The sequence below is a fragment of the Sceloporus undulatus genome, chromosome 6 (assembly GCF_019175285.1).
Source record: "Sceloporus undulatus isolate JIND9_A2432 ecotype Alabama chromosome 6, SceUnd_v1.1, whole genome shotgun sequence".
NCBI classification, from domain to species: domain Eukaryota; kingdom Metazoa; phylum Chordata; class Lepidosauria; order Squamata; family Phrynosomatidae; genus Sceloporus; species Sceloporus undulatus.
This window is the reverse complement of record NC_056527.1, coordinates 145816230-145843729: the sequence shown is the minus strand read 5'-3', so window position 1 is coordinate 145843729 and position 27500 is coordinate 145816230. Positions and strand designations below refer to the sequence as shown.

Sequence of the window (27500 nt, the reverse complement as noted above, 5' to 3'; positions counted from 1 at the left end):
CACTTCCTTGGTAAGAGGCTTTGGCTGCCCCCCCCCATCCCTAATCCCCAGGGACTTTCTGTTGGGGACAGCAATGACCTTTTTTTATCTGAGGACCGGGATGGGCTTAAGGTCGGATCCTTCCCTTCGCAGCCAGGGGTGAAACTGGCTTCTCTCCCTCTGAAAGCTCAGGAAGACTCTGGGATGGCTTTTTAGTTTTTAGTTTTTTTAATTTTGGGGGGGAAGCAACTGATCTCACCTCCCCTCTGGACAGGAGATTATTTTTAGCTCCTTTTGATGTCACAGTTTTCCCTTTTAGCAATCTGAATTGCGGAGAAGCCTGTCTTCTAAGACCCAAAAACTGGGATATGAAAGGAGGGTGGGGTGTGTGAGAGAGAGATGAACACACTCCTTTGGTTTTGTGACAGCAGGGTCCTGGAAAAAAGCAGTGCTTTATAGGTACCTTCAGCTATCAAAGACGTGTGTCTGGTGGGTAGACTCCTCTCCTTCCTTCCTCTTTTCCCCTTTGCATTTCTGTGCATCGTTGTTTTCTGCCTTAATAGACAGTGCCTTTCCCTTGGCCATTTCCCCCTCCTTCTCCCCAAGAAGCACTGGACAAGGTCTGTTCTGGGGCAAAGGCCCTGGGCATCCTCTGTCCCAAAAGACAGCCCCATCAATCATCTCTAGGTTTATTCCCCTCCAGATTTCAATGGGTTGAGCACTATTGCTGCCCAGCCAGGATAGCCCTTCCTTTGGGGACTTCTGTACTGGCAGTTTTGTATCTTCTGACTATTCTTGGCAGATGGCCCCAGCTTGCAGGAAACCCTGTGTCACTACATTTGCAGACATGTATGATAAAGGAAACCTAACTACTAGGTCTTGGCCTTTCTTCTGGTCAGGAGTGGGCTTTCTTGCTACATCAATCCAAGACAGCCTCATAATTTGCCATAATCTCTTATTTTTCTTGGCTTTAAAGTGCCAGTCAGAAGCAACGTGGGTGTTTCACATATCCTACGTATGGTGCATTTCATTTTCTGCCTGCCTTCTATGTCAAGTTCTATTCAGACCATTCTTCTTATCCTTTTATTTATTAATACAGTATGTATTTATGCGTTGAGTATTCTGCACTTCTTCATAAAAAGCCCAGGGTGGCTAACAGAGAAGATGGTCCAATGGAAAGCCCAATTCTGACCCGCTGGGCTTGTGCGGGCAATTGTTGTTTGGCCTTGTCCCTTGTGGCTGGAGGCAGGTGGCTTGGAGGTCACGCTCTGTGTTCCTGTGGGAGCTGTTGGACCTGAAGTGGCAAAGCACTGGCTTTGCTTGCAGAAGGCCCTGGGTTCCATTCCCGACATCTTCAATTCAAGAGCACAAGATTGTGGGGGCAGGGGAGGTGTTAAGAGATGGACGCAGATGCTCTTCTGGAGTGGCCATTCTGATGCTTGACCGGCCAAACCTGTTTAGCTCCAGGCTGGGCTCTGCAGCTCCATCTCGGTTTTGGACAGCAGGCTGATGAGCTTTTCTCCAAGAGTGCCTTGGGGTCATGGAACACAGGGCCATCTCCTTCCGCTTCCACCTTTTTGTCGCTGCTGGGATCTCTCCCAGGGCTCTCTGTTTTCTGGAAGAGGTGAATGCTGGGCCTCCGAGAGGTGGGGATATTGCCTGCATTTGCCTCTGGGGTGAGAATTGTGGCCCAACACAAATGCTGGACTGCATCTCCCAGTTCTTCAGTGGCTCCCAGCAGAAGGGGGAGCCCTGTCTTCTGAGAAGGCAACAGGAGCAGCCAGGCAGCTAGCCAGCCCTGGCTGGGAGTCTTGCACTGTGGCTGGGAATGGGGTGGGGAAGGCCCTGCCTGCCGAGGGCAGAGGTGGATGCCTTTGGCCTGGCTGCCTTCCGGCTGCACTTCAGCCTCTGCTGCCACATGCAAGGTGGCATTCCAGCTACAGGGTCCCATGGCAACCCTGCCTTTGTGGAACCAGCCTGCCTGCCTGCCTGCCTGGACCAGCCTACAGACGGAGAGAGCTGAATAGATCTGGGGGGAGGAGGGCTGCTTCTGGAATGGCCAATAAAGCTGTGCAAATGGGAGGGGGCAAATCAAAATGCCTTCTCCCTGCTGTTTGTGCAGCCTCCTTCCGCCTCCACCTTTTCCCTCGCAGATTTCTCCTGCTGGGCTCGGCATTCAATTCCTCTTCTAAGCAGGCAGCTCCTGCAGGGCTGTTGTAAGAATAATCTAGGAGCAGGGCTCACTGTTCCCAAGGGCAGGTGTGTGTGTTGCATGTCGACTAGAAATTCAACAGGTGGATATAGCTTCATTGCCAACGTCCGGAATAGGGAACAGTGTGACACAATCCAATTATGCTTGGGCACCAGCACAGCCAAGGGTGAGGAATGCTGGGAACTGCAATCCAACCAGAGCTCTAGGGGTACACCATTCACACTGCTTCAGATGTTGTGCCACTGCAGTTCTCATCAGCCTAACCTATGATGAGGCATGCTGGGAGTTGCAGTGCAACAACATTTGGCAGGGGCTGCACAATTCCCACTCTTTATTCAGGGAATTTCTGAAGACAGGTTCTCTGAATCCAAGTGGTGTAGTGGGGCAGCCTTGCTCTGACCCTCGCAGGGATCTCATAGAATCATAGAATCCATCTGCCCCTTCATCACCTGGCATCGACTGTTCTTGGGGTTTCCTTGTTTTTTGGGGGTACTAATAAGGTTCTCATCTTTTCCCAGAGCTCCATCCAGATTACTTTTGAGGAGAGCCCTCAGCAACTTCCCGCTGTAACAGTGAGCCATGTGGCCTGCACTGACCGGTCGGAGCGAGGCATGGTGAGTGGTCACACCCTGGCTCTGCCTGGCATCTTGCTCTTTTCATGGCATGAATGGGCACCATCCTGCTCCCTTTTTAGTAGGATATTATTATACTGTGTGTCAAGGTCAAAAGTCACCACAGAATGGTTTCTAATTTTAATAAACATATAGCAAAAACTAAAACCATACAGTACTATATCTTGGTTTATATTGAAGAACAGCAGCAATTAAGATAAAATAAAATAATTCAAGCCACCAGCTTAATTCAGGTTGGATTGGAACAGCCCTGCCCTGAGGTTTTGTTTAAAATTCAGCTTGAGAAGAGTCAAGCGGCTGTTACAGATGTGTGAGAATTGCACAGAGAGGGAGTCCAACTAAAGCAAACACCCCAAGAGATGCCACCTGGATCCATGACCCTCTGGAATGGACCATAGCAATTGGTTCAGTGGCTCTCTGCCAGGATCTGGCTACTGGGTCAAACGTGATCAGAGGTGACCATGAAGTCAGGGCTGGAGACAGACAACCGGACAGGCTGACTGGAATGCATTGGCCAACCCTTTGGAACCAAGCTGGCCCCCAAAACTATGTGGTTGAACAGGGCTTGGTAGAGAGTCCCAGCTGCACCTTCTCCTGGATCACACCCCACTCCTTCAGCAGCCCTCCTCACATCTGCAACAGCCTTGAACAACATCTGCAGTGGGTCTCTCCTTCTTTGGTTGCCATGGAAGGGTTTCTTTGATGGCCTCAGCAGCCTTCTCTGCTTCCTGGGAGAAGCCCTTAACCTCCTCTGCTTCAGCCCCCCCCTCCCCCAGCATGAAGGTTTCTGGGCTACAGTTTGGCAAATGATGGTGGCTGATGTAGCTGGGCCAAGAAAATCCCATAGGAAACTTTTGGAAAGGTCTCAATATCAGAGCCACCTCCCAAATTTGAACTCACAGACACCCTTCCCCTAATGCCTGGCATCTGAGGGTGAGCCACGGGGAGGGCACTCTACACATGCACAGAGGAGTCAGCCCTTTTCCACCCTTCCTGGTCCTGGCTTGGAGGTGAGGTTCCTGGGGTTTTGTCTCCTCTGTAGCATGGCATGTTGGCACGAGTCAGCAGAGAAAAGCTGCTGGAAGCTCATAGCCATCAGAGAAGAGCCAGTGGAAGCAGGTCCCATGGGGTGCCCTGCGGACTGATCAAAGATGCATTGCGTTTTATGGTGTTATCGCTGTGGTGTTTCTGTGCCAGATCAAGGCAGTGGGCCTTTGGTTAAAGAGAGTCACCCATTGCAGAAGGCAGGAAGTTAAAGCTGTAACCTGGGGAAGTCCAGGGCCCAGACTCTGGGCAGCAAGCAGAAGGAGAACCACCTGGAGAGTGTCAGCAGGCACAAAAGGCACATTGGCGGCAGACCATGGAAATGTTTTGTGCAGGGTTTACAGAAACCCATGAAGTCACAGGACTTCTTCCAAAGCTCTGCATGGCAGCAGAGTGTTTGTCCCAAAGCAGGGGAGACCTGGAAGAGAGGAGGGAAGGAGGGAGAGTTATGAATCTGCATGGAGAGTTAGGAGTCATTAGGGCCATTTGGTCCAAGGAGAGATACAGGGAGCCAAAGAAAACGGTCATGACAGAGCTGGGCAAACCCATCTCCTTCAATGCTAAACCTTTACAAATGACCACAGGAAGAGGGTCTAAATTGTGACATTGGAGTATGTGTGTGTGTGAGAGAGAGAAAGAGAGAGAGTGGACCCTTCTGCCTCTAGAATTGCAGAGCATCAGGTCCTTTATGGAGCATGCCAAAGTCATTTTATACAGTGCTTTTACAAACTAGCAACCTTTCCTCCCAGTATGTGCCATATTTTTGTCGTTTTTGCCTTGTTTTCTGGAAATTGACCATTTCAGAGCACCACCACTGTGGGTGGCTGTCTATATCACTTTCCTCCTGCAGATGAGGAACTGATGAGTGGGGCATCTGTCTTGTTGGCTCCCTTTGGTCCTAAAAGGAGGAGAAGGAAGACACTTCTTCCAGCATCCCACAAGCTCTTTCCTTCCTGTTCCCTGTTGCTGCCTGTTGCTGTTTGTATGCCTTGGGTTTGCCCCTCTAGCTGGGTGCCATGACTCACTCTCTCTGTCTCCCTGCGTCCAGTTGTTGCAGTGCCACCTCTCTGCTGATGCCATGCAGTTTCCCGTCTTGGTCACTCAGCAGAGTCCGGCTGCCGTTTCCATGGATACCTACCAGGTCACTTTGGCTGTGCTGCAGGCCCAGGTAATGGCAAAGGGGGGAAGTTTATGGGATGGGAAATCTTCCTTCCTTCCCTCCGTCCCTCCCTCCTCCCCCCAGCTTCATTTCCCCCAGCAGCAGAGTTTGTCCTGGGCTTTCTGAGATTCAGACGATGCTGAGGATCACTGCATCCATTTCTAGACCTGCCTTCTGTAGGCAGCATGCCGCTGGCTATCTGGCCTTTCGCCGTGCCTTAATGCGCTTTGATTGGATTATTTTAGCTGGCTTTGGGCAGCCTATAGTTTGGTACAAGAGAGATGGGGGAAAACTGCCTTTGTGATTCCAACTAACACTGGATCTCTTCCATTGTTGTTTTTTCTTCCTCCTGAGGCAGCTGGAGATCCGTCTGGAGGAAATTCAGGACGAGGGGCTTCTGGTCTCCTGGGCGTTCAGAGGCAGGCCGGGCCTGAACCTCTCCGTGGTCCCAAGGCTCCAGTTGCATGAAGTGAGCAAGCAGGGATCTTGGCAGGTCACCCCCAGCAGCTTTGGGGAGTTGGGGAGATGATGATGATGATAATTATGATATTCATTGAAATCCTACCTTTCTACCAATAACGGGACTCAAGGTGGCTTACAGCAGATTTAAAAACAATGCTGATTAAAAAAAAAACATACACAGACGTCAGTAAAAACAAATATAGAGGTTATTTTTAAAACATCTGAATAATTTATAAAGATTGACATTCATTACAATGATTATTATTATTATTATTAACCTTTATTTATGAAGCACTGTAAATTTACACAGCGCTGTACATGCAGTCTTTTTAGTTAGACGGTTCCCTGCCCTCGGGCTTACAATCTAAAAAGACATGACACAGAAGGAGAAGGGAGCGGTGGAGGGAATGGGTAAGAGGTCCAGCAGTTCCTCTCTACCTCCAAGGCCTGGACCAAGGCAGATGGACTGGAGGGAGGGTTTGGCTTCATAATGGATGGTTAATCATTTTCCAGGGAAAATACATACTCTCAAGTAGGATAATGCATATACAGTACATAGCAATATAGGAAATGGTTTGATAAACAGACAACAAAAGAAAACCAAATAGCAAGCGACAATTATGCAGTGCCTGGGAAGGCTACTCTGAACAGGATGGTTTTCAACTCCGTTTTGAAGCTGGTTAAAGAAGTGATGAATATAGAAATCATAAAACAGGGCAGCACATCATTAAAAACCCATCCCATTCAGTTTCTCAAAGGCTAGTGGCTCAATGTTTCAACATGCCAGAAGTGCAAGGAAGGATGGAGCCATCCCAGCTTCTCTGGGGAGGGAGTTCCAAGCCTGGGAGCAGCCACCAGGAAGGCCCTGTTGTCTCACCACCAAAGGAGCTTGAGCAGTTGGTGGGACAGAGAGAAGGGCCCCTCTGGAACATCTCAGAGCCTTAATGGACTCATAAAGGGAGATATGATCCTTTGGCTAGTCTGGACCTCAGTAGCATAGTTAGGAGATGCTGCTGACCCACCTTCCCCAGCACTTTTGCCATTCTGATGGAGCAGGTTTTGGGTTGGGGGGCTTCTTTTGTGTCTGGGGTTTCTTCCCAACAGGCCTGGCTTTGGCATGCATAGTTGGGCTCTGGCCGGTGCACCAATAGTCCTCCCAGTCCAGGTTGGCTGGAAAAAGAAAGACCAAATGGCTTTGACAATAAATAAATTTATTTATTGAGAGTATGTATTATTCCAATATATTCTAGTAATGTAAGCCACCTTGATTGCTACAGCAGAAAGGCGGGCTATAAGAATAAAGTTTATTATTTATTATTTGCTTTGCTTGGTACTGGTCTCGAATGGAGCAAAAACTGTGCGTCTGTCTTTGCACATTGTGAAAAGTGTTGTCTCATGTCCTTTGACAATGTTTATTAAAGCCTTTGGGATCTCCAGTTTTGTACACAAAATAGTTTGCACCATTTTGACGTATCTTAAACTGTTACGTAGTTTAATATGCTTTGAGATTGTCAAAGCTCTTTTTAATGTTTTAAACCTCAAATATTTTAAAATTAATTTTATTGTCCAGTGTGTCCGCGTCATATGTGGGCACGCTATATGCGACTTTTGGCATATGGTAAAAGCTGTGCAAGGGGCAGCGCGTCCCATTCGGATTAAGGGGGTGCGTGCCTGTGGCGCGTGCACGCCGCCGCATGCACGAGCCCCGTTCACTTGAATGGGGCTTGAGCATGTGCAGTATTTGGCTTGCGCGGGGGATCTAGAACAGATCCACCCGGGTCCCCTGTCTTGCAGTGTGTGCACCTGTCTTGCACTGCATGGAGCAGCATCTGGCACACATTTGGGGCTCATTTGGGAGAAGCATTGGCAAATCCACACATTTCCTTTGGGATAGGTGGGGTGAAGGTTAGAGCTGCCGCCGAACAATCCCCTACCCTACCTATGGTTCTCTTCTGTTTTGACTTGCTCTTCATGTCGGTGGTGTTCTGTGTCATGCCAGACAAATCTTATCTCGTTCTTTGATAAAGTTACCAGCTTGTTAGATGAAGGGAATGCTGTGGATATAGTATATCTTGATTTCAGTAAGGCCTTTGACAGGGTTCCCCATGACATTCTTGCAAACAAGCTTGTAAAATGTGGGCTAGACAAGGCAACTGTTACATGGATTTGTAATTGGTTGACTGGACAAACCCAAAGGGTGCTCAACAATGGCACCTTTTCATCCTGGAGAGAAGTGACCAGTGGGGTCCCACAGGGCTCTGTCCTGGGCCCAGTACTGTTCAACATCTTTATCAATGATTGAGAAAAACAAATTTTTTTAGGGAATTACTTATCAAATTTGCAGATGACACCAAATTAGGAGGAATAGCTAATACTCCAGAGGACAGGATCAAAATTCAAAATGACCTGAATAGACTAGAAAGCTGGGCCACAGCTAACAAAATGAACTTCAACAGGGAGAAATGTAAGGTACTGCACTTAGGGCTAAAAAATGAAATGCACAGATATAGGATTATGGAGGACACCTGGCTTAAGGAGACAACATGTGAAAGGGATCTAGGAGTCCAAGTAGACCACAAGTTGAACATGAGTCAATAGTGTGATGCGGCAGCTAACAAGGCCAATGCGATTTTAGGCTGCATCAATAGAAGTATAGTGCCTAGATCAGGGGTAGGCAACCTTTTTGAGGCAGGGGCCGGGTTGCTGTCCCTCAGACAACTGGGGGGCCGAAGCCAGGGGGGAGCTTCCACCCTCCGGGGGCGGAGCCGCATGCCAGGGGCGGAGCTTTTGGCCAAAGGGAAGGGCTTGGGCTTCGGCTCTTCCTTTCGGCCAAAAGGGCTCCAAGGGGCCCTTTCAGCCGAAGGGGAGGGAGACTGAAGGGAAGGGCTTGGGCACCCTCCCAGGCCCTTCCCTTCGGTTCTTCCCTTCGGCCGAAAGGGCTCCAAAGGGCCCTTTCGGCTGAAGGGAAGGGCTTGGGCAGGCCGCCTCCTGGGCTCCTCCACGGCCCTTGCGGCCCCAGGCCTCTCTCTCTGGAGGGAGGCCTGGGACCACATGGGCCGAGAAGGAGCCCACGGAAGTGGCCTGCCACCTCTGCGGGCTCCCCCACAGCCCTTGCGGCCCCAGGCCTCTCTCTCCGCATTAGGGATATGCCATCCCTAAGCGGCGGCGGCCTTGGCGACGGTGGAAGGACCAGGGGTTGCTGACCCCTGGTCTAGATCAAGGGAAGTAATAGTGCCACTATATTATGTTCTGGTCAGCCCCCCCCCCTGGAATATTGTGTCCAGTTTTGGGCACCACAATTAAAAAAGGACATTGAGAAACTGGAGCGTGGAGGGCGACTAAAATGGTGAAAGGTCTGGAAACCATGCCCAGTGAGGAATGCCTTAGGGAGCTGGGGATGTTTAGCCTGGAGAAAAGAAGGTTAAGAGGTGATATGATAGCCCTGTTTAAATATTTGAAGGGATGTCATATTGAGGAGGGAGCAAGCTTGTTTTCTGCTGCTCCAGAGACTAGGACCCGGAGCAATGGATGCAAGCTCCAGGAGAAGAGATTCCACCTCAATATTAGGAGGAACCTCCTGACAGTAAGGGCTATTCGACAGTGGAACAAACTTCCTCGGAGTATAATGGAGTCTCCCTCCTTGGAGGTCTTCAAACGGTGGCCGGATGGCCATCTGTCGGGGATGCTTTGACTTGGATTTCCTGCATGACAGGGGGGTTGGACTGGATGGCCCTTGCGGTCTCTTCCAACTCTGTGATTCTATGATTCTATGCAGGAAAATGATTTGAAAGTGGACCAGTCCACTATAAAGGACCTGATTGAAGACTCTTTGATCAGCACCCAGCCAGCCATGATGGTCAATCTGAAGGCCTATGTCACAGGTGGCAATCTGGTGAGGACACGTGTGTGCTTATGTGTGGGGATGGTGATGTGAATGTTGGGTTTTCAGGGAGGGCAGAGGGTTCCAAAGCCTGGGAAAGGCCACCAGGAAGGCCCTCTCCTGTGTTCCTACCAAACATACTTGAGAAGGTGGTGGAATTGAGAGAAGGGCATCCCCTGAAGGCTGTGGAGTCCAGGTGGGCTACTATAGGGAGATATGGTCCTCCAAATAGCCTGGATCCACACCATGTGAGTTTCCCATGCCTGGCTGCACCTATGGGATGAGGATTCATGCATTTCCTTGTGTCTGGCCTCCTGCTTGCTGACTGTCTTTCCTGCCATGTATTTCTCCTCCACAGTCATCTTGTAACAAGCTCTTCCCAGGGTCTGTGTCCGGCTCGGCTGCTCCTGTGGTACCCAAGCTGCTGCTCCAGAACCTCTGTGGGCTCCACCTGGGATCCGAAGAAGCTCCAGGTCTGGTTGACAGGGAAGAAAGGGGGATGGCAAGGGCATCTGGCCAATTTGCCCATGGGGGATGTCCATTTCTTCCTCTCCCCCCCCCCCCGCCCATGACCTTGTCTTGAAACTAATTTCCATGGGGGGGGGGAGTGGGGGGGGGGGGTCTTGCCCATCCAGTTCTGGATAGGAAGGTCCAACATGGTTTTTGACCCCCTTCTTTGCCAAACAAGCCTCCTCTGCCTTGTGTTGGGTTAACAAGGACCCTCTCTAGGCTGGGAAGTGGGAGCCCTGGACCCCTTGGATGCTGCTGTTGTTTAATTGTATGGAGTTACCATCAAGATTCCCAAGGGATATAACCACTTTTTTTACAGAACAAATGAAAAACACACCAAACTTTACACATTGGAGATTTAGATTTTCAATCCTTTTCTTGGTTCATAGGGCCTGAACAGACAGGCCAAAATAAAGCTGCTTTGGGTCACTTTGGAGGTATGCTGTTTAAATGCTGCATTTAAGAGGCCAGAAGCCGCGCCAGAGCTTCTAAGGACTGGAGCTCAGCTTTGGCACAGCTTCTGGCCTCTTAAGATGCATCTATCATTTAAACAGCATGCCTCCAAAGTGACTCGAAACAGCTTTATTTTGGCCTGTCTGTTCGGACCCATAGTTTCACAGCATAAGATAGAGACAGTAAGTTAATGAATGATCAGCTCATTACCATTCAACTAAAGCATCTCTCCATCAGTCCAGATGGGATTGTGGTGGTGGTATAAACTCCCCGCTGTCATGGTTAGAAATAATTAATAAAAATAAGGTTGAGGTGCACAAGGATCCAGTTAAGTTGAGGCTGGATGCGAAGACATGGATTCAGATCCCTTCCTTCTGGGTGGACATTCAGATCTCTTGGACCCAGTTTGTCTGTCTGTGAAATGGGAGTGCTAATGTCCTATCTCATAAAGTGTTGTGAGGATAACTGAGAGATGGTGCATAAAGGAATAAAGATGATGAGGCATGTGGTCAGTGGCAAACCCCTTGCTTGAAATTCCATGAAGATGGCTGGAGTTTCTGCAGAAGGTTTAGCATTAGTAGCACCCATCCACATGGGCCCAGCTAACCCGCTTTCGCTCTGTGCCCCTTTCTCAGGAGGCAGGCAACTGTGTTGTGTGGTGGAGCTGGACAATCCACAGCAGCAGAAGAGGACAAAGCCGGTGCTGGCCAGCAGCTCAGGCCCTGCAGCCGAGGTGGAGTGGCCGGAGAAGCTGGTTCTGTAAGGGGCTGCTGGTTTTGCATCTTTGGGCCAAGTGTGTATGTATGGGGGGGTGATGGAGGGGAGGGAGCTGCAGCTGGCAAAGGCAGCACCCTTCCTGATTTGCATTCATCGATGCAAATAAATGTCCTTGGCTTGGCCACGTGTGCCCTATCCTGCCCCTTAAAACCCAGAGAGTCTTTGGCCTTTCCCTGAAATATTTCCATCCGTTGGGGACAGTGCTGGGCTTCTCTCTGCTGCTCACCTGCACAGGTGCTCCTGGCTACTGAAGGACACAGGAAGCTTCCTTGGCTCTGAGTCAGACTCTGCAGGTGCCATCCAGCCTAGTGCTGCCAACCCTGAATGGCAGCAGTAGCCCTCCAACTAGTTCTCCAGGCAGGATGGTTTCTAAGCCTGACCTAAAATCAGACAAGATTGGATGTGTTCAGGGTGGGATGGTGGTGCTGAGATGGAGATCATAAAAGGTCTTCCTCTCATTTGGGGAAGGGTTGAATGCTCTGTTATATCCATCTTGCTGCCAGCTTTGTTTAGCAGCCATAACTGTCCTGCAGGGCTGAGGCCAGGATCATTTCCTTGCCCCACTTGGAGATCCTTGCCGGTCTCCCACCCAATTGCTAATCACACCTGGCCTATTGTAACGTGCAACACCAGACATGATGGCTATGCAGAGGGTGGGATGGTAGCTTCCCTGCTCCTCTTTGTGTGCCTGCAAATCCCCCCCTCAGTTTTGACAATGGGGAAGCCAGTTGATGGGTGTCTGAGACCTCCCTAATTTTCTCTCTGTTCCTGGACAGGGATTTTGGACCTTGGAGCAAAGAGTTGAAGCTCAGCATCCTTGAAAGCAGCAGCAACAGCAATGGAGGCAGCCCTGGGGAAGGTCAGTGGGTCCCTGGCCAGGCTGATTTGCTGTGGCTTATTGGCCCCTGGGCAGTGGATGGCTGGTCATGCTGAGGCTGATGTTGGTGGCCAGCGACCCCCATCTGAGGCTGGCACTCCCTGCAGGCACTAGACCTCATGCCCTTCAGATCTTGGGGCTTGGCAGCTTTTTTCAGGGCAGGGGCATAAGGCAGTAAAGTGAAGGGGTTGCAGTGGGATGGAATGTGGCTGTTTATGGGAGAGACCTAGTCAACTTGGCTTATTCCTCGTATCCAGCATGGTATCTTTGGGGTGGGGTCCTCTTACAATGTTCCCATTGATGACTCTCTCGCTCTCTCTTTTTTCTGGCAGAGGTACTCCTAGGATTTGCTGCCGTCCCACTGAACTCCCCTCCCAAAGACCCTTGGGGGCAGCAGGTCTACTCTCTCAAACCGGGCCCTTTCCAGAAACTGCCCTCAGCTGCGGCTATAGCAATGGAGGTGAGGTGATGCAAAGCCACGAACAACAAGAGCCCAGAACATCAGCATTAAATCATCTGAAAGACAAGGGTCTCCCTCAACGCCCCACAGTGTCCATCTCACCGCAGCCAGTTCTGGCATCCCCAGAGCAACTGGTTCTCGTCATTCACTTACCCCCAAACATCAGCTAGAACAGGTTGAAGGTTAGGGCAGCTGTAAGTGGGTCAGCCAAGCAGTTCTGGGGTAGAGGTTGAGAAAGTTGTCCAACTGGCATAAATGTTAAGCTGCTTTTATATTGACTCTGTCGATCTGATGGGTTTCTGTCTCTCCCTCTTGGCAGTTGCTCTATCAGGAACTCCCAGAGTGTCAGCCAGCAGCTTCGCTGCGCACCAGCATCACTCCCACCAAAAAGATAGAGATGGACCGCACCATCATGCCTGACGGGACCATTGTCACCACAGTCACAACCATCCAGTCCAGGCCCAAGGTGGACTGCAAGCTTGGTAAGCCAACCTGTCTTTGCCTGGACCAGGGTTTAGGAGGCACGCATGCCCATGCACCCACTGACCTTGTGCCCCTTCCCCTGGACTCTAGATTCACCCTCGAGGTCTCCATCCAAGGTGGAAGTGACGGAGAAGGTGACCACGATGCTTCCGCAGAATGGCTGCCCTATCAGCGCTTCCCCCACCAGCAGCCGTGAGTCATCAGAGAAGAGCTAATGCTCTCCTGGGCTGGGAAAAGAAGAGCTGCAGGGTTGGGGTGGCACTTCGTCCTACTCACCCTCATGCAAGAGGGATGCTGGAAGGCACCTGCCCTTCAGGGCAACCTTACCTCCTAATTGCTGGCGATGGTGGTGGTATGAGAACCCATCTATATCAGTGGCCCTCAGCCTTTGGTTCTCCAAATGTTTTGGAATTCATCTCCCAGAATCCCTGACCCTTAAATAGCTGGGACTAGGGCTTCTGGGAGCTGAAGTCCATAACAACAAGAGGACGATTATCAGCCCCTTAGTGAGGTTGGGATAAAAGCATAATAAAGAAAAAGTTCCACTTTTGCTTTTAAAGCAAGGAACGTCAGCAGTCTTGATGACAAAGCAGAAAGGTCTGGCAGCATAAGAGTCTTTTCCCATCTTCCTGCATGAATTAAAGTCAATGGGCCACTCAGTCTGTCTGTCTCCTTCCCTCTCTCTCCTGTCCAGGAAGCAGCCATGTCTCCAATGGCCTGGACCCTGTGGCTGAGACAGCAATCCGGCAGTTGACAGATTTGACCAACAAGCCTGTCAAGAAGACGCCAACGAAGCGCAGCACACTGATCATCTCAGGAGTTTCCAAGGTGACTGGCAATTATTTGCCTGGGCGTTTTTACCAGAATAGGGATTTCCACTTAAACGTTTGGAAGAACTCTTTTACTGTAAGAACTGGTTGACAACAAAATATGGGCTCCCTTGGAGGGTAGTGAGCTTTCTCCATCTTTGGTTGGGTGGGCATTTTTCAGGAGTGTTTAGCTGTGGATTCCTGCATGGCAGGACTGGATGTCCTTGAGGGTCCCTTCCAAAGCTAACATTCTGTGATTCTGGAGAGCTAACAGCCATTTTCAGGAAAGTACTATCATAAGTGTGAGAATCACATGCCCTTCCAAATGTGTTTTCTTTTTAAATTGAATTTTAATTTATTTACACTGTATCACATTTTTTTCAAGGTAGCTTACAAGATAGGTTAAAGCAAAATACAGCTAAAACAACTGGTGCTGCAATTTTATTTTTCTTAAAAAAAATTAACTTTGGTTGGACTGCAGAGTCTCCACATTCCTCATCGCTGTGGAATGCTGTGGAGGCTGGGACTTGCAGCCCAACATCACATGGAGGGCTGCCTCCTGTGCAGGATTCCCATCCCTGGCCTGAATACAGTGGGGCAGGAAAGGTGGGCACTGACCAGAAGACGTAGGGAGAGAGTGAGCCTAGTCCTCCAATGGCAGAGACCTGGCTTTGGTCACCCAGTCCTTCCGCTGACCGTCCTCTCAGATACCCATTGCTGAAGACGAGATGGCCCTCTCCCTTGGCTACGCTGCGTCGCTGGAGGGCACGCTGCAGGACGACTCCATTTTGGCTGGCATGTTGGAGTACACCCAGAGCTTCACAGACCCCACTCAGCATCAGCTAGAGGCCTCTTATGCCACCCAGAGGGCCAGCCAGGACCTGGACGAGGCCACGCGCTCAGACATTTCCGAAAGGGCCTCTGTGGACGACATGGAATCGGAAACGGGCTCCATGGGCGCCTTGGAGACTCGGAGCCTCAAAGACCACAAGGGTAAGACTGGGGCAGGACTTGAAGGCACACAACAAAAACAAAGTTGGCAAGATGGGTTCCTGGCTGGACAAAGTCTCCTTTGCTTATTATTTTGCTTCTCTGTTTTATATATGTGTGTGAGAACTGTACTTTTATTCTCATTGTTACATTTTCAGTGCTTTTCAAAAGTTTTAAATTAGTGCTGGTTTAACAGGATAGATTGTGCTTTTTGAAACCTTTTTACACAATTCTTGTGTTTCAGCAATACTTTGTCTTAATGTCTGCTGTGAGCTATGCTGGGAGACAAGTGGGATGTAAATTAAACAAATAAATAAAAGATATATAAATGGTAGGATATTCCCACAATATCCCCTGATAGGAGATCCAAAGTAGTCTACCATGTAGGGTAAAACAAAATGCAGCCCAAACGAACTATTATAATAATAAAATAAGGGGGATATTTTAAAAGTCTTGAATTACTTATCCTAATAAAAATAGCACTCATTTAAAGACATTTGAAAGCATTTAAAACCTTAGAATGTGGGGGAAAGAACCTGACCCCACGACTGAAAGACACTTTTTGCAGCAACAAAAAGCCTCTCTGAACAAGAAAGGTCTTTGGTTCCAGAAAAAGGAGAGTTTTGGGGGCAACACTCCAGCCTCTTGTGGGAGAGTTCCACTGTTTCGCTTTAATCTAAATGAAGAGCCCAAAAAAACCCAGTTTTGTCTAAAGGAAGAGGCCAGGACTGTGCTCATGCTTTTTCCTTTAACATTGCAGTGAACTTCCTCCAGAGCGGCACCAAGCTCATCTTCCGGAGGAAAAACAAGCAGAAGGAAGCTGGACTCAGCCACTCCCATGATGACCTGCCCAACGCCAGCGCCGGCTCAGCCACCCGGAAAAAGTCCGGCAGCTTCTCCCGGCGCCTTATCAAGCGCTTCTCCTTCAAGACTAAGTCGAAGCCCAAGGCCAACGGGAGCACAATGGCCATGGACAAGCACTGAGGGGCAGATGGTGGCCAGACCATGTCCTCCTAAGGCCCTCTGTCTTGTTAATGTCCCCCCACCCCAACCTGCTCCGAATTTGCATATTTGGCCTACCCCCAGTTCCTCTTCCCTCCCAGGTGAAGGGAGCATGGTGATCTCCGGGAGGCCTACCTGGATGGTTGGCGTTTGATGTCTGGCACTTTAGGTCGCTGTTAGTGACCGTGACCACCATGAGGGCTCTGGCTAATTTTGGAGGTGGGGCCCCCTCCACCAACAGAATTTGAAATCCAAGGAGGGCACGAAGGACATGGTTTTGTGGTGGCTAATGCCACAGTCTCCCCTACTCTGTTTGGAGTGTGTTGTCTGCATAAGGTACTGCTAAAGGGGGAAGGAGTGTTGTGCCAGCTGGTCCTCTTGCCACCTTGCTGGCCTTTGTTGGCCCTGCTGCTGTGGTCCAGTTGCTGTGGACCAGGTGAGCAAATTGGCTGAACCGGTGGCTTCCTCTCCCAGGCAGGCTGATGGTGTTGCTCTCGCAAGGCCAGCTAGGCTCACCCTCCAACTCTGAGGGACACAGTCCAGCTGCCACCGCTGCCTTCCTCCTGCAGGAGTCGCGAAAGGACTGTTGTGTTGTTGCAGCAGGGAGAGAAGAGAGTTTGCCACCTTCCCAGACGAGACAGGGAGCAGGTCCTTCTCTGTGAAACAAACTGAGCTTCACTTCCATAGGAAGAATGGTGTAGTTCTGCCCTGCGTCAGGGCATAAAAGAGGTAGCATGGTGGGCAGAGGCCTTCAACTGGTGCTTGGAGAGAAAGCGAGGATGGCCTTTGCAAGAGAACCGTACGCTTGGCGCCGAGTGATGCAACATGAGACATTGTGCTGAAGCCACATTCCAAAAAGGCCTGCCACGGGTCTTGGAATGGAGGTTAGCCGTAGGGCCGCCACGCGTGATCCTGGCAGGCGGTGTGTGTGTGTAGTTGAGAAGGGAGAGGGAAGGGGGCTGGTCCCTCCCCGCAGGTGACCGAAAAGGGATGGAGTGCTGGGGGTGGGAGGGTTGGAGAGGCTTTTGCCATAAGAGCTTCAGGTGAGCCAAAATGTCTGTACTCAGGTTTTGTAAGGATGGCAGAAGAGTCTGTGTTTTTTCATCATCAGAGGCAGCAGCTTCAGGGATGCTTGACCAAATCATGGGAAGATGGAGGAGACGAAGACAAGTCTGTTCAAGGAGGGTTGGCGGTGGCAGAAAGCCTCCTGTAGACTTTCTGAAGGGCTGCAGAGAGGAGGCTTGGCTCCAAATCCACATCCCCAGGGATGGGTGAGTGAGACGGAGGCCTCTCCCTGGCAGAAGTGAGCTCTGAGGTGGGGCAAGCACTGGGAGTTAAACAACCACACTGGACTTGGAATCTGGCCACTGTGAGATGAAGGAGAGCCAGCATCCCTTTGAGTCTCCACTGGGGCCAAAGGCAGTCATGGCAGATGGGTCTGTGGCATTTTAGGCTTATGTGGAAGGGGCTCGGATGAGGCAAAATCTGTCATGGCATGTGCTGCAGAAGGTGTTCCTCAGAGTTACCTCTCCACTGACACCCAATGAACCATGGCAGACTTTGCTGCCCTAGTCCTATGCGAAAAGAGTGTGGGGTGAGGGATGAAGCTTCTCTGGGGCATCTCCTCCTGGCACATGGGGGCTGTGCTGCTGCAATGGAGAAGGCAAGTGCCTTTCCCTGCCCCAGTTGTGGAAGCCCTTTGTGCCACTGGGGATGCTGGTGCCAGGCTTGACCCCGCCAGTTGTGGAAGGATGCAGGGGTCCAGGTAAGCTGAAGCCCCCCTTCAGCTGCTGCTCTAACAAGGAAGGTTGGCTGCACAGCTTTTCTCTTTACCTTCCCTCCCACATCCTCAGTGCAAACCCTTAATCTGAATGAGTCCAGTTTGAGTCATCAGCCACCATCTATTTGACATTCTTGCTGTATTTGTTGGTGGATTGCAGATTCCTTACAGCTACGGTTGAAATGCTTTGACTTATGGCAGCCCACGACCTGCCTTAGGGTACGTTTTGCATTTGCAGGGGTTTATGGTCGGAAATCGCGATGGATCCCCTTAGTGAACATTTCCAGCATTTCTTCCTGTCCTTGGTTTTCTGTAAGGCCTGCCCACCGCTTTGGTTTGCATGGGAACAGATTGCTGGCATGCCTCAATGTCAAGTCAGCCTTGAGGGAAGGGACATTGCTCACAGTTGTAAATGGTTCTTTGGAAAACCAAAAGGGTTGGAGCAAGGATGATCGGCCAGCTGCTCTGGACTACCTCTCAAGGGTGATGGAGCTCAAGCTGAACAGTCACCATTTAAAAGTTGGTTTCCTCCAGAAGCAGATCTCCGCTGGTCTCCCTGATTTCATCTCTTTTGATTCAGAACTGGCAAAGGGTTTGATTCTGCCTCCTGCAAGCATTCGTTTCAAAGGGAGAGCAGCTGCCTCTTTTGCCAGGATGAGGTGGAAGCCCAGGACTCTGGCACATGACTCTTCCTACCACTTTATTTTTTAAGGGCCATGGTCTGCCCAGTCAGTATCTGGCACAACGAGGAAATTAAATGTAGAGATTACTTGCATTGAGTAATGAAGGATTCCCCTGGCCAGCAAGAGACAAAGAATTAAAAAGCACAGGCTGAACTCTGCATGGCATGGATGCCAATGAATGGCTTAGCATAGACTCACACACAGCATAACTGGGAGGGCGGGCTGGGCAGCTGCTTTGCTGTCCAGAGAGACCCCTTCTGCTGCTGCTGCTGCTCAGGGTTTGTCAAATGGGAATTGTGTTCAATGGTAGTTTTCCTGCACAGGGAGATGGGCCTCGTGGCTTGTTTCACAAAGAGCACTTGAGTGATATGAATGTCTGCTGGGGCTAAATGTCAGTGTTTTAAGGCTCAAGGGTCTTCTCCTTTCAACCCTCCCCCTCCCTTGCCTCCCCAGGGCTGAAAGGGGGCCATATTTGCAAATGCAAGGTGGAGGGTGAGGGAGAAATAATAATAATAATAATGTTTATTTATGTATAGCCTTTCCCTTAACTTTCCACCCAAGTCCTCTTGGAAACACAGTGGCAGCTGGGTTAGGAATACTGAAACCGGTGCCAAATGGAGCTGGGGGCACATAGGAGGGAAAGAGGCTATACTTTTTGGTGTTCACAGGTTTGGATCATGGCACTAGGCATTAGAATGGGGCATTGGAGGAAGGCTGGCAGGACCTGGCTCCTTCCCTGCCCCCCCCCTGCCTGCAGCATCCTTTCTGAATCACTCTCGTTCTTCCCTGCCATTTGAAGAAGAGGGAGGGATGGCAGGCCTTTAACTTACCAAGTCCTGGGCCACCCATGATGCCCAAGGCAGGATGGAGTAGCAGCAGCTGTGGGGCTGGCAAGGCGGGTTTTCACGGCATTAGTCACGTTTGTAGTGGCACAAAGAGAATGCCAGGCTCCTTGGTGTTGGGCTGGATAGGAATGAGCTGTTTCACCCCGATCTCCGTCACACTGATTCCACACAGTCCTTCTCTGTGTAGGTGTTGCTGCCTCTTTGCCGGTGCCAGCTTTCTTGGCAGGCACTGGGCCAGAGTTGTCCCTTTTTGCCCATCCCAAGGAGCCCATAAAGGCACCCTGTCCTCCTGGCTCCTTCTCTGTGGGTGGGTCACTGTAACCCTCAGATCGTTTAGATTAAAAGAAATAGGGAATGTGTAGATATTTAAAGGAGTAGAGTAAAAAAAAAAAGAGATTTAAAGAAGATTATGAAATAATTCTGCACCTTTGTTGGAGGGGTTCACTGCAATGTGACAACCTGGACTTTAACTTATTAAACTCAACCGTGCCCACCAGCGAGTGTCTTTCGTTCCTGGTCTGTGTCCCTACAATGCAATTTCCACAGGAATCTCTCTGAGCTGTTTGTCAAATGAGGATGGCCACCTGACAGTCATTTTCAAGGGGTGCCAAGGATGAAAAATTGCAGGAGTCAAAGAGCTGGAAGGAACCCCAAGGGCCACTGAGTCCATCCCTCTGCCAATGGAAGATGATGTTCTCTTCCAGCATTGGATTTAGTTTCAGCCCAAGCATTCCAACCCTTCTCCTGATGGAGTCCCCTCAGAGGCCAGTGGGACAATTGGTACAATGGTAGACCCCTAAAGCATTGGTTCTTCCCAGGCGATCCCCAGGGTTGGCTAAATGGGCTCCCCTTGGGCACCTTTCCAGGTAGATAGGGCTGAAGGAAGATAGACTCCAAAGGGTTGTATAGCAATCTTCAACTTACTAAACACAATTGTAACTAAAGCCTGCCTCCAGAGGCAAACCAAAGAGTGCAAGTGTGAGCCATCGCTCTTCTCTCATGCCCCCAATAGCTCTGCATGGAGCTTAGGAATTGAGGGGAATCCAGCCTCCATTTATTTTCGCCCATCACACAAAGTCACTAACACAAATTAACCCTTCTACACTGCCAGGTAGCTGCGAACATTTGGCTATGATGTGAACAAGGACTACAAAGCCCATCTGGCTACAGGACAGACGGCCTTTCCTCTCAAACTGGGGACCTTGCCAGTCTTGGGAGCACGACTGTTCGCCAGTCCTGCTGCCCGGGGCCTCCATGTTTAAAGCTGGAGCCAGTGTTGGCCAAAGGACAACTGGAACCCGTCCTTTGGCTTGAGACAAAGCTTGTGGAGAGCGCACAGCAAGGCAGGGGCCAAGGGCTTGAACTGCGCATCCCAGCAGCATTAGCCAACAGGGACACATCTGTGGCTTTGACTTTTGTGGTTTCGCTTAATATGCCCTCCCTAGGAATCGCTAAGCCCTCCAGCGCAACTCTGCCGGACGCTGACCATAGAGTTGTGCTGGAGGAGCCAGAGGCTCCTAGAGAAAACACTTCTCTAGGCAGATTTGTGGGTCCTCCTGCAACGTCTGGCAGATGTTGACCATAGAGTTGCCTTTGAAGGACTTGGAGATTCCTAGAGAGGAATTAAAATTAAACAATTATATTTAATTAAAAGTAATAATAATCGTAAGCCTCTCTGGGAGCCTTTAGAGCTGAAGGTGGGGGGCAAATACGGCAGGCAAATAATAAGGTCCCCAGGGGACCTTCCTTCCCCCTCTCCCCGCCCGGCGAATGTGGAGGGGCCCCTGGGGCCACGGCGAGGGATGATGGGAGTTGCAGCCCAAGGAGCAGCCCCGCCCGGGATGGAAGCCCTGCCAGTCCTTCCCTGGAGGCAGGGGGCGCCCGGGGTCCTGCCCTGGAGCCCTTCCGCTTCCTCTTCCAGCCCCAGCCCCTCTTCTGGCCTGGAAGCACTGCCTCCCAAACATCGGCCCTTGCTAGCTTAGTCCGGAACATCTGAGGGCCGAAGCGTGGGGGACCCTGGCTTAAAGAAGGCCTTGGGGACGATGGGAACTGCAGTCCAAAGAGCGGTGGCCCTTAGGGTTAGGGTTGCAGAGGACTAGGCCCCGGGGCTTCCCCTTCCCCCCCCCAACACCCGGGGGACACTTCCGCCACTGTTTCCAGTCACCGCCCCCGGGCCCGGCTTCCCTTGCGCTGATTGGTCGCCCGAAAACCAGGGCGATTCCGATTGGCTAAGAGGCCAGCCCGAGATCGGGACGAGGCCAACGTTGGTGCTGCTGCTGCTCCTTCTGGGAGTTGTAGTCCAGGCGGAGCTCCCCGCCCCTTGAGAACCCGGAAGCCTCCACAGGCTCCACCTCCTCCGCCCCGCGAGCGGCCTGGCCTTCTCCCAGCCAGGAGGGCTCCTTGTTCCCCGGGTGCCTTTGGGGCAAGAGGGCCCTCGGAGGCCAAGGGCGGACGGAAGTCTGAGCCCTTCTCCTTCCCGGCCTCGGCCCCTCCTCTCTGGGCCCAGCTGTGGACTCCACTCCCCGGCTCCAGGGGCTTTCCGGCTCCAGGGGCTCATTCCGCGCCGAAACTGAATGGGCAAAGTCTGCAAGGAAGGCCTCCCTCCTTCCCTCCCTCCGCCGAGTGCAGGAGCCCTTCCAGGCCGGAAGAGCCCCGCTTCCTTCCAGCTGCCGAGGAGGCTCTCCCTCCCTGCCTTCCCTCTTCCTCCCGGGAGGGGCACTCTGAGCATGGGCAGAGGGCCTTTGCAGCCGCGGAGGCTCATGGGACAGAGAGCCTTCTCCCAAGGAGCCGAGGCCGCCCAAAACTGCAGCCTCGAGGAGGCAGACTTGGCTGATCGGAGCCAAGAAAGCCAAGCCCAGGGCCGAAGGAGCTCCGTTGGTCTGGCCTCATGGAAGGTCACAGACCCGGGAGGATGGGAACCGAAGGCTGACTTTGAGGAAGGGCTCTGAGCCCCGTTGTGGTGCTTCCCTCCGACTCTTCCTTGCCTTTGGGCCCGAATCGAGGGCCCTGGAGGACGGAGGGCTCCCAAACGGAGCCAAGGAAAAGAGCCCCCTCCTCCGCTCCTTTTCCTGCTTTGCAAAACGGAGCTTGGGAAATGCCTCCTTGCTCCTGGCTCGCCCTTTGCACTCTGCACGTGCTCAGAGGCCGCAGAGAAGAACACAGAGCTTCCAACTGCAGCGCCCTTCTTCCATGAAACCAATCTGGATGCCAAGGCTCGCTTTGGCCGTGCTTTCAGGCCCATTTCTCCCTCCTGGGCTCCTTTATCATCATCATCATAGCAAAGGTTTATTTCCCGCGGATTGAGGCAGAGGGACATCAGTAGCTTCCTTTGAGTTTCTTGGCAGAGGTTTGATGCAGAAGGCTGTCATTCTGTGCCTTTTAAGGTTCCTGGAGAACATTGGCTTTGCAGCACTGGCATCTTCTCGTTGTGGCGTTCTGGCCCTCCTTCTGGCAAGAGCGCATGGTCCATCGTTCCTTCCTTCCTTTGTTGCTGGTTTCTGCTGTTAGGACTCTGTCTTTTGGGCCAAGGCATGCCATGCCGTCTGTGCGCACTGTGCGCCTCCGCTCCAGAGTCTCTCTCGGCTGCCTGCGCTTTAAGCTCTGGCTTACGCTTTCATGACTAGGGCTAGTCCTCCCTTTGGATTTGAAACCCATCTTTGTCCTTTGTTGCCTTTGCCTTGTTCAAGAAATCAGTTCCTTCGTTGTGTCTTTGCTAACCAGTGCTTTGTGTGAGGTTTTTGTTGCAGGCCTTTTGCGCAGCCAAAAGAGCTGCTTTTTGCTTCTTTGAGTCGGATCGCACCCTCGGAGTGAGGCTTGCTCTTCATTTTCCTTTCAGAGCCAGCCGAGGAACACTGTCTCAACCCAATACCAAGGCTTGTCCCTTTGGTCTCTTCCTCCATTCAGTTCCAGCTGAGTCTTGTGCCTTTAGTCCCTTCTCCGATTGACTACAACCAGCTTTCAGACTTCAATTTGGATGTTATCATTTAAAGGCTGCGCTTGCTTAAACTGTAGATCTCCTTTACAGCCAGGACCTCTCCCCAGGGAAGATAGGTTTGCTTGAGAAGGATGTTTTGGTTGCTAAGGCATGTACAGAAGGAAAATGTGATCGAGTTTTATAACTGCGGAGATTGGAAAAGGGACAGGAGTTTATAGTTTTTTCCTGACCCAAAACTTTGTCATTTTTGCTGCTGTGGTTGTGATAAAAGCAGAATTGGGCACAAGTCTTTTGAGTGCACAACTCTTGCAGAAGGTTTGTCATGTTCCTTAACCGTTATGGCCAGAGTTAGAGAACTCAGGAAATATCAATGGGAGTGCATAGTAAAAGGGTTGTTGTTGAGACGGGGATTATGCCATTTGTTGATGTTCACATATTTGATAGCTGTTATGCTTTACCTGTTAGCATATTATCCATCTGTTAGGATGCCCAGTGTCCAACTCAGTGGTTATGGAGTGTACTTGGGGAAACTCAGGGACAAAACAGACTGGCAGTAACAGTCAGCTTTCCGACAATGTGGGCGCATGGCAATCAGAGACACTCCCACACTTCTGGGAAGTCGCACAGCTGGCTGCACATGCGATGGCTTCACAGCATTTCGGCAGTGTGGTCTTTATATGCGCTGCACCACAAAAGCACTGAAAAGCCGCTGCTGCGGTACAAAAGTTGGCTTTTTCTTGGCTCAGAAAGGAAGGGCTTTTTACCGCTAGTTTTTGAGCTGGGAAAATCCCAGGTTGAGGGCATGCGGCTGCCGTGGCCCCAGAGCGATGGGCAGAAGCCGCTCCTTCAAGGCAGCCTGTTCCATCCCTGCCAGAGCAAGGTACCCAGCCAAGTGAAAGGCACCGGACTCCTCCTCCTGCCCTCAGAGCCTCCTTCCTTGGAGGTCTTTAAACTGAGGCTGGATGGCCATCTGTCAATGGGGATGCTTTGATTAAGAGTTCCTGCATGGCAGAACAGGATTGGACTGGATGGCCCTTGGGGTCTCTTCCAACTTTATGATTCTATGAGAAGTGAATATAGCAGACACCCTAAATTTGGATAAAGAAAAAGAAAAAATGGTATTCTACTGGATTGTGGCTGCAAGGATGGTATTTGCAAAATATTGGAAATCGGAAAAAACTCCTACAGTGGAAGAATGGAGATTAACAATAATGGACTGATATGAAATGGATAAATTGACTATGCTGCTAAAAAAAGAAACATCCAAACAGTTCTATAAAGAATGGGAGCCCTGGGCAGAGTCTGTTCCAATAGAAGGAAAGGCAGCATTTCCTCCTGCCTTGTTAAAAGAATAGCTGAAAAGAAATGGGGATATAGTAAAAGACTTGAGTGGCTACAAAAGCCTGTGTTGGTTGTATAATATGGATTAGAACAATTAATAGAGAATTTGAGGATTCTATGGAGGTGGCTAATAGCTAATAAATAAGAGTTAGTAATTCAAATACTTTTACCGCGGGGGAAACTAGATAAGCCTTAGGAAGTTTAATGTAGGTCATTCAAATCAAAGTAATGTTCAAACAAATTGTTTAGTATGAAGTGATTTTGTCTTATCTGAATATGTTTTTATTTGTGTATAATAAAATTAAATAATAAAAAGGGGGGAGAAATTATGTGCAGAGATTCTGATAGGTCTTTGCATGACCTTTGTGGATGTTTGTTCAAAAACCACAGCTGGCCTCCTCTAGTTCATTGTTTCTGCTGCCGAATCCGGAGCTTTCCCCACACGAAGCAGAGAATGCGAGTTTCTATGGCAGTCAGTGAGAGGAGCCCATCCCAGGTTCGCCTGAAAGAAATCCCTCTGGAAGCGGAGGGTCCTTCGGGGGAAAGCAGGCAGCCAGGCCCCTATGGATCAATGCGTCCAAAAAAGACTTCAATGCTCACCAAATTCCACATTATATTATCACACCAGCTGTGTTTCCTAGGAGAGAGATTGGATTAAACAGGAAGAGAAATGACTTTTACAATTGGAGGGTGTTGGCACAAGGTACGGATGGCACCCTTACGGGTGGCGAAGTCAGCTTAAGACAAATAAATAGGGATTTTGATCATCCTTTTATCAGAAAAGCTTTACTGAAACGTTTGGATTAAATACATGAATACATTTTAACCAAAAAAAGTCAGTTGGGTCTCACCTCCTGAGGCTTTCATTAAAGGAGAAAGGTTTATCTCACAAAGGCCTTCTGGAGGAAGAAAATAACACAGAGTCTGAAGAAGAGAAAGAACTTTTGACGGAAGGAACAAACAGTCGGGTTTAACAAGCGACAACTAGACAAACGAACAAAATGGATCTCAAATTGGAGTGGGATTTAAAAGTACAAACTTAGATGAGATTATTTTTGAATGAAAACCACATAAGAACAAGAAACATGGAGTATAAAACTAGAAAACAATTTACAATTCAATGGATGCAAAACTTCAGATATATGATCCAAATCTGTTAATGGGAAAGATCATGGAAGAAAACCCTCTGGTTTACCCTTAGCTATGACTAGAAAGAAAACAATTATAGGATGCTCTACAAAAGGTGCAAAAAAAACCAAAGACGGCAAAAAAGCAATGATAAATGTTGGAAATGCTGATATCAGAAAGGGACTTTTCCAAGCCACAAAGCAAAGAAATCCTGGATAAGAATTCATGATCTGATGTCAAAATGAAACCAGAGACATATTTATTTAAAATGATAGATAGTAAAACAGATGCAAGAAATAGGAAAACTATGTTATACATGTTAAGAGGGCATGCGAAGGGCTGGCCAGAGGTTTCTGCCCTCACTTTAAATCTCTGGACTGGGGTCTGCCTTCCAGAAGATGGCTGTTGGGTTGCCCACAGGACTCAGAGGTTTGCCCAGAGGAAGGATTTCTGCTCTTGCTCCTTTCCAGACTCAACACAGTTTAAATAGGTAAAATAAAGTGGCCCTTACTCAACCCGCTTCTGTGAGCCTGGCCTCCTTCCAGGCTGGTGAGCAATGCCTGGCTCTAGGGAAAGAACCTGCACTCCTCAAGTGAAGGCGTTCTGGGACAGAATAGGGCTTGAGGGCCCTGCGAAAACCATCTCAACCCTACAGAAGGTAGGTCACTTGGGCCTGTTACAGACTGCCAAAATAAAGCTGCTTTGGGTCTCTTTGGAGGTATGCTGTTTAAATGATGCATGGGTCCTAAGAGTCCAGAAGTCGCGCCAAAGCCACACTCCATTCCTAAGCACTGGAGTGCAGTTTTGGTGCAGCTTCCGGATTCTTAGGATGCATGCATCATTTAAACAGCATACCTCCAAAGAGACCCGAAGCAGCTTTATTTTGGCAGTCTGTAACAGGTAGGGTTGCCATTAGTCAGGACCTCCAAACCGGGACAAATGTAGGACAAAATTTTCAAATGTAGGACTTTTGGGGGGGTCCTACATTTGACAAAGAGCCTCACTGAGGGGAGGATTCCTTCTCCGCCTGGGCTCCGTTGGACGCAACCCAGGTGGAGAAGGAATCCGCCCCCAGGGAGGTTTCCTTTTCCCCCTGGGCTCCGTTTTTGCCAACGGAGCCCAGAGGGAAAAGAATCCTCGCTGAGGAGAGGATTCCTTCTCCGCACTCAAGGAGGCTTTCTTTTCCCCGCCTGGGCTCCGTTTTTGCCGGCGGAGCTCAGGCGAGGAAAGAAGTCTGGCCTCGGCAGGTGAGGCTTCTTCCCCTCCCTCGGCTCCAGTGGAGCCAAAGAGGGGAGGGAAGCCCCCCCACCAAAGTAGAGAGGCCTACAGAGGCCTCTCTCTTTCCCCCACCACTGCTGTTGCACACTTTGCAACAAAGCCCGGGGGCGGGGGAAATCCCGGGGACGGGGCCAACCCGGGGCGGGACCGTGCGGACCCGCCCAAAACTGGGAAAGTCCTGCCCACAGGCGGGATATGGCAAGCCTAGTAACAGGCCATGGTCACACGTGCTCCAATGGACTGAAACAACCATAGGAAACTGACAATAAAAAAGGAAAAGGAACATTTTATCAGTTTTTGCTAAACGGCTCAAAGCAGCCTCTACATAAGTCTTATGGGAAAGAGCACAAATAAGAAACCTTAGTTTTTCATGTTAAAAATGCAGTTGAAAAGAACAGCCAGCCCTCAATGCCTGTGGGAGATCCATTCCCTGCAGATACCAACATCCATGGATGTGCAAGCCCCATTGGCCCCAATGGTGGTGCGGCCACACAGCCACACACTATTGGGGACAACAGGACTGGAGTCCTTCCTTCCCTTCCCTCCCTCCCTCCCGTTGCAATGCTTCTGGCCTGGGCTTGGCTTCTGGGGTGGAGGCTGGAGCCCCTTCAGCAGAAGGGAACCAGAGATAGCACTGGGGCTCAGAGCATGGAACCTGGAGGTTCTGGGTCTTGGGGGGGCCTTCCAAGACTCAAGTCCTGACCCTATGGCTGACGGAGCTCCAGCCTCCACTTCCAAACTGCCCCCAAAGCCAAGCCCAGGGCAGAAGCCTTTGAGAAGGA

The 27500-nt window shown here is 50.4% G+C and overlaps 1 protein-coding gene across 3 annotated transcripts in view; it reads left to right on the top strand.

Annotated features, from left to right (window-relative positions):
* Positions 1-19533, top strand: part of C2CD2L (C2CD2 like) — a 26219-nt gene extending 6686 nt beyond the window's left edge. For 2 of the 3 annotated variants that reach the window (XM_042476433.1, XM_042476431.1), the window contains exons 2-14: positions 2710-2805; positions 4916-5035; positions 5385-5495; positions 9264-9380; positions 9727-9841; positions 10967-11090; positions 11885-11967; positions 12318-12445; positions 12765-12927; positions 13019-13120; positions 13623-13756; positions 14445-14730; positions 15488-19533. In XM_042476433.1, coding sequence (XP_042332367.1) covers positions 2803-2805; positions 4916-5035; positions 5385-5495; positions 9264-9380; positions 9727-9841; positions 10967-11090; positions 11885-11967; positions 12318-12445; positions 12765-12927; positions 13019-13120; positions 13623-13756; positions 14445-14730; positions 15488-15711 — 1710 coding nt within the window. In that variant the 5' untranslated portion in view covers positions 2710-2802 and the 3' untranslated portion in view covers positions 15712-19533. Of the gene's footprint in view, positions 11-2709; positions 2806-4915; positions 5036-5384; positions 5496-9263; positions 9381-9726; positions 9842-10966; positions 11091-11884; positions 11968-12317; positions 12446-12764; positions 12928-13018; positions 13121-13622; positions 13757-14444; positions 14731-15487 lie in introns of all 3 variants that reach the window. The other variant, XM_042476432.1, reaches the window with a different exon arrangement.
* The last annotated feature ends 7967 nt before the right edge of the window (positions 19534-27500 follow it).